Genomic DNA, 6,466 nt, shown 5'->3' with positions numbered 1-6,466 from the left:
TAAGCTATGATGATTTGAATCATCTGTGTAGTGGTAGGGCTAACAACTAAACGTGCACCAAGGTGAGGCCCCAGGACCGAGTTTATGGGAAACCCGGATCTAGAGGACAATCCAGGAGGGATAACATCGTTGTGGATACCAGAGACTGCTCATGAGAACTGGACGGAGTTTGAGGAGAAAGTAAGAAAAATGATCACTGAAAAGCTGCAGATGGATCAGAGGAAGATTCAGTGGAGAGCGCGCCCAAAGGTCTGGAAACCTGTCATAACCTTACGATCAGTCCTGGTGTCTGTCATGTCCTTATCTCAGAACCTTACGATCAGATGGTGAACACATCCTGGTGTCTGTCATGTCCTTATCTCAGAACCTTACGATCAGATGGTGAACACATCCTGGTGACTGTCATGTCCTTATCTCAGAACCTTACGATCAGATGGTGAACACATCCTGGTGACTGTCATGTCCTTATCTCAGAACCTTACGATCAGATGGTGAACACATCCGGTGACTGTCATGTCCTTACCTCAGAACCTTAGGATCAGATGGTGAACATATCTGGTGACTGTCATGTCCTTATCTCAGAACCTTACGATCAGATGGTGAACACATCCTGGTGATGTCATGTCCTTATCCAGAACCTTACGGTCAGATGGTGAACACATCCTGGTGACTGTCATGTCCTTATCTCAGAACCTTACGGTCAGATGGGTGAACACATCCTGGTGACTGTCATGTCCTTATCTCAGAACCTTACGATCAGATGGGTGAACACATCCTGGTGACTGTCATGTCCTTACTCAGAACCTTACGATCAGATGGTGAACACATCCTGGTGACTGTCATGTCCTTATCTCAGAACCTTACGGTCAGATGGTGAACACATCCTGGTGACTGTCATGTCCTTATCTCAGAACCTTACGGTAGATGGTGAACACATCCTGTGACTGTCATGTTCCTTATCTCAGAACCTTACGATCAGATGGTGAACACATCCTGGTGACTGTCATGTCCTTATCTCAGAACCTTATGGTCAGATGGTGAACACATCCTGGTGACTGTCATGTCCTTATCTCAGAACCTTACGATCAGATGTGAACACATCCTGGTGACTGTCATGTCCTTATCTCAGAACCTTACATCAGATGGTGAACACATCCTGGTGACTGTCATGTCCTTATCTCAGAACCTTACGGTCAGATGGTGAACACATCCTGGTGACTGTCATGTCCTTATCTCAGAACCTTACGATCAGATGGTGAACACATCCTGGTGACTGTATGTCCTTATTCAGAACCTTACGATCAGATGGTGAACACATCCTGGTGACTGTCATGTCCTTATCTCAGAACCTACGATCAGATGGTGAACACATCCTGGTGACTGTCATGTCCTTATCTCAGAACCTTACGGTCAGATGGTGAACACATCCTGGTGACTGTCATGTCCTTATCTCAGAACCTTCCGGTCAGATGGTGAACACATCCTGGTGACTGTCATGTCCTTATCTCAGAACCTTACGATCAGATGGTGAACATATCCTGGTGACTGTCATGTCCTTATCTCAGAACCTTACGGTCAGATGGTGAACACATCCTGGTGACTGTCATTCCTTATCGCAGAACCTTACGGTCAGATGGGTGAACACATCCTGGTGACTGTCATGTCCTTATCTCAGAACCTTACGGTCAGATGGTGAACACATCCTGGTGACTGTCATGTCCTTATCTCAGAACCTTAGGTCAGATGGTGAACACATCCTGGTGACTGTCATGTCCTTATCTCAGAACCTTACGATCAGATGGTGAACACATCCTGGTGACTGTCATGTCCTTATCTCAGAACCTTACGATCAGATGGTGAACATATCCTGGTGACTGTCATGTCTTATCTCAGAACCTTACGGTCAGATGGTGAACACATCCTGGTGACTGTCATGTCCTTATCGCAGAACCTTACGGTCAGATGGGTGAACACATCCTGGTGACTGTCATGTCCTTATCTCAGAACCTTACGGTCAGATGGGTGAACACATCCTGGTGACTGTCATGTCCTTATCTCAGAACTTACGGTCAGATGGTGAAACACATCCTGGTGACTGTCATGTCCTTATCTCAGAACCTTACGATCAGAGGTGAACACATCCTGGTGACTGTCATGTCCTTATCTCAGAACCTAACGATCAGATGGTGAACACATCCTGGTGACTGTCATGTCCTTATCTCAGAACCTTACGGTCAGATGGTGAACACATCCTGGTGTCTGTCATGTCCTTATCTCAGAACCTTACGATCAGATGGTGAACACATCCTGGTGACTGTCATGTCCTTATCTCAGAACCTTACGGTCAGATGGTGAACACATCCTGGTGACTGTCATGTCCTTATCTCAGAACCTTACGATCAGATGGTGAACACATCCTGGTGACTGTCATGTCCTTATCTCAGAACCTTACAATCAGATGGTGAACACATCCTGGTGTCTGTCATGTCCTTATCTCAGAACCTTACGGTCAGATGGTGAACACATCCTGGTGACTGTCATGTCCTTATCTCAGAACCTTACGATCAGATGGTGAACACATCCTGGTGACTGTCATGTCCTTATCTCAGAACCTTACGGTCAGATGGTGAACACATCCTGGTGACTGTCATGTCCATCTCAGAACCTTACGATCAGATGGTGAACACATCCTGGTGACTGTCATGTCCTTATCTTGGAATCAGAACCAAATATTGGGTGCGCTAGCTAGCGAACAGTCTGTAACGAGAGATTACCCATGAGTCTATTGAGTCTCTTTGACTGTTGCGTGGCCTTGCTTTAGTTGACTGTACTCACGAGGTGTTATGTCTCTCTCAGGCCTGTACTCACGAGGTGTTATGTCTCTCCCAGGCCTGTGCTCACGAGGTGTTATGTCTCTCCCAGGCCTGTACTCACGAGGTGTATGTCTCTCTCAGGCCTGTACTCACGAGGTGTTATGTCTCTCTCAGGCCTGTGCTCACAAGGTGTTATGTCTCTCCCAGGCCTGTGCTCACAAGGTGTTATGTCTCTCTCAGGCCTGTGCTCCTCTCTACCAGTGGAGCACGTACAGCGTATCAGAGAGAGAGCCTGTTGGAACATGTTTCCTGAAGAAAGGAACAGAAGTTGTTGAATATTCTCCTTGCCGATCTAGTAAGTGACTGAGAAAATAGTTTTTTTCTCGACCCAGCAAATAAGCCTAAAGATTCTTAATTTAAAAAGTGCATTGTAGTCCGGGATTAGATCTTGTCTGGAAACTGGCTGTATATCTGTTTATATCAATAACTGCAGATTGAGATAAACCCCCCTGGTCCACCATTGAGAGATTATTAAATCGTTCTGGTGTTGTGTTAATCTGAACAGAAGCCAACTCTCCAGAGGGACAAGGCTTCTGTCGGCTGGATTCAGTATTGACTTTGTCAAGGTGCGTATTGGTGTTTTGTGTCCTCTTTGTCTCTTTGTCAAGGTGCGTATTGTGTTTTGTGTCCTCTTTGTCTCTTTGCAAGGTGAGTATTGTGTTTTGTGTTCTCTTTGTTCTCTTGTTAAGGTGCGTATTGTGTTTTGTGTCCTCTGTCTCTTTTGTCAAGGTGCGTATTGTGTTTGTGTCCTCTTTGTCTCTTTGTCAAGGTGAGTATTGTGTTTTGTGTCCTCTTTGTCTCTTTGTCAAGGTGCGTATTGTGTTTTGTGTCCTCTTTGTCTCTTTGTCAAGGTGAGTATGTGTTTTGTTCCTCTTGTCTCTTTGTCAAGGTGCTATTGTGTTTTGTGTCCTCTTTGTCTCTTTTGTCAAGGTGCGTATTGTGTTTTGTGTCCTCTTTGTCTCTTTGTCAAGGTGAGTATTGTGTTTTGTTCCTCTTTGTCTCTTTGTCAAGGTGCGTATTGTGTTTTGTGTCCTCTTTGTCTCTTTGTCAAGTGCGTATTGTGTTTTGTCCTCTTTGTCTCTTGTTAAGGTGAGTATTGTGTTTGTGTCCTCTTTGTCTCTTTGTTAAGGTGCGTTTTGTGTTTTGTGTTCTCTTTGTCTCTTTGTTAAGGTGAGTATTGTGTTTTGTGTTCTCTTTGTCAAGGTGCATACTTTGCAGTGTTCCATACAACAATAGATAAATAAAATAGATAAATTAAAAACATTATTATAAACTATTATTCTCCGGTGCTTGGATTCTATTTCAGACCTTCTTGTCTGGTTCCTTCTTTCAGAATAACATCACTTATGTCTCTCTCTTTCTTTCTTTTTATATTTTTTTCTTTATTTTTCTTTTTTATATTTTTTTTTTCTTTCTCGCCCTCTCCAACAGAATAACAGGGTGGTTTTTGGAGCCCTGTAGTTTCTACTGGCAAGGTAAGTGATGTGTAATTCTATATATTACTGAGCAGGTGCAGGTAAGTGATGTGTAATTCTATATATTTACGGATCAGGTCTACTATGCCAGGGTATTATCAGACACGCTGGGCTCTGTGTGGGCTCTCCTCTGAGATGAGGCATGTAGTGATTCAGGGAATTTGTGGGGATGCTCTGACTGCCTAACTATAGCTGTTGTCAATGTGGTAATGCTCTAACTCCCTAACTAAGCTGTGTTCAATGTGTAAGCTCTACTTGCCTGACTATACTGTTGTCAATGTGGTAATGCTCTGACTGCCTGACTATAGCTGTTGTCAATGTGTAATGCTCTGACTGCCTGACTATAGCTGTTGTCAATGTGGTAATGCTCTGACTGCCTGACTATAGCTGTTGTCAATGTGGTAATGCTCTGACTGCCTGACTACAGCTGTTGTCAATGTGGTAATGCTCTGACTGCCTGACTACAGCTGTGGTCAATGCAGCTCTTCGGCTGACAAGTGAGCAGTAGTCTGTGAGATCATGACACTGGCTTGCAGGAGTGACTGCCCAGCTAACAACAAACACTCCCACAACTTTAGAGAACATTCCCTTAAGAGTCTCATAGGAATGTTCCTGTGATGTGCAAGGAATGTTTACCAGAGACCATTCCCTTAATGTCAAATAGAACGTACCAAGAACGCGGTTGCTATGTTCTCAGAACTTAAGATATTAAATGTCCTAGACACGTTTCATGGGAACATTACAAGAAGATTCACGTGTCCAGTTTTCTGAGGGTTAGGAGAATATTCCATCAACGTCCCACCAAACATACATACATGGTTGAGGAAGTGCAGTATCATAAATACAGTCACAGATAAGAGGCTGTGCTGCATCATGAATACAGTCACAGATAAGAGGCTGTGCTGCATCATAAATACAGTCACAGGTAAGAGGCTGTGCTGCATCATGAATACAGTCACAGATAAGAGGCTGTGCTGCATCATGAATACAGTCACAGATAAGAGGCTGTGCTGCATCATGAATACAGTCACAGGTAAGAGGAAGTACTGAATCATGAAGACAGTCACAGATAAGAGGCGTTGATGGGATAGCCTGGGCCGTGTTTCTGTTTCGGCGTCAACTTAGGAATGTTCCAGATATAAATGCGATGACGAGAGCTGATGTGATTCCTAATCAGACACACGTTTGTTCACCATGGTATAACAGTATGTGGTTCAACATGGTATGTTGTGTTGATTTCAGAAAGACGATAGAGAGTTACAGTTGAAGTCGGAAGTTTACATACACTTAGGTTGAAGTCAATTAAACTTGTTTTTCAACCAGTCCACAAATTTCTTGTTAATAAACTATAGTTTTGGTAAGTTGGTTAGGACGTCTACTTCGTGCGTGACACAAGTACATTTTCCAACAATTGTTTACAGACAGATTATTTCACTTATAATTCACTGTATCACAATTCCAGTGGGTCAGAAGTTTACATACACTAAGTTGACTGTGCCTTTAAACAGCTTGGAAAATTCCAGACAATGGTGTCATGGCTTGAGAAGCTTCTGATAGGCTAATTGACATAATTTGAGTCAATTGGAGGTTTACCTGTGGATGTATTTCAAGACCTACCTTCAAACTCAGTGCCTATTTGCTTGACATCATGGGAAAATCAAAAGAAATCAGCCAAAAATTGTAGACCTCCACAAGTCTGGTTCATCCTTGGGAGCAATTTCCAAACGCCTGAAGGTACCACGTTCATCTGTACAAACAATAGTACGCAAGTATAAACACCATGGGACCACACAGCTGTCATACCGCTCAGGAAGGAGACGTGTTCTTTCTCCTAGAGATGAACGTACTTTGGTGCAAAAAGTGCAAATCAATCCCAGAACAACAGCAAAGGACCTTGTGAAGATAGATGCTGGAGGAAACAGGTACAAAAGTATCTATATCCACAGTAAAATGAGTCCTATATCGACATAACCTGAAAGGCCGCTCAGCAAGAAAGAAGCCACTGCTCCAAAACCACCATGAAAAAAACAGACTACGGTTTGCAACTGCACATTTAAGTCATTTAGCAGACGCTCTTATCCAGAGCGACTTACAAATTGGAAAGTTCATACATATTCA

The 6,466-nt window shown here is 43.5% G+C and overlaps 1 protein-coding gene and 1 long non-coding RNA gene across 2 annotated transcripts in view; both read left to right on the top strand.

Annotated features, from left to right (window-relative positions):
• Nucleotides 1-986, top strand: part of LOC112072147 (integrin alpha-8-like) — a 48,300-nt gene extending 47,314 nt beyond the window's left edge. Inside the window, exons 7-8 of the mRNA XM_070439671.1 lie at nucleotides 747-865; nucleotides 966-986. Coding sequence (XP_070295772.1) covers nucleotides 747-865; nucleotides 966-986 — 140 coding nt within the window. The remainder of the gene's footprint in view (nucleotides 1-746; nucleotides 866-965) is intronic.
• Nucleotides 987-3,058: 2,072 nt separating this feature from the next.
• Nucleotides 3,059-4,353, top strand: LOC112072146 (uncharacterized). Its single transcript, XR_002894261.2, has 3 exons — nucleotides 3,059-3,168; nucleotides 3,379-3,439; nucleotides 4,305-4,353. It is a non-coding gene; the product is annotated as an uncharacterized lncRNA (long non-coding RNA).
• The last annotated feature ends 2,113 nt before the right edge of the window (nucleotides 4,354-6,466 follow it).

This window comes from Salvelinus sp. IW2-2015, unplaced genomic scaffold (genome assembly GCF_002910315.2).
Source record: "Salvelinus sp. IW2-2015 unplaced genomic scaffold, ASM291031v2 Un_scaffold1834, whole genome shotgun sequence".
Classification (NCBI taxonomy): Eukaryota; Metazoa; Chordata; class Actinopteri; order Salmoniformes; family Salmonidae; genus Salvelinus; species Salvelinus sp. IW2-2015.
Note: the sequence above shows the minus strand (reverse complement) of the source record. Positions and strands in the feature narration are given on the sequence as shown.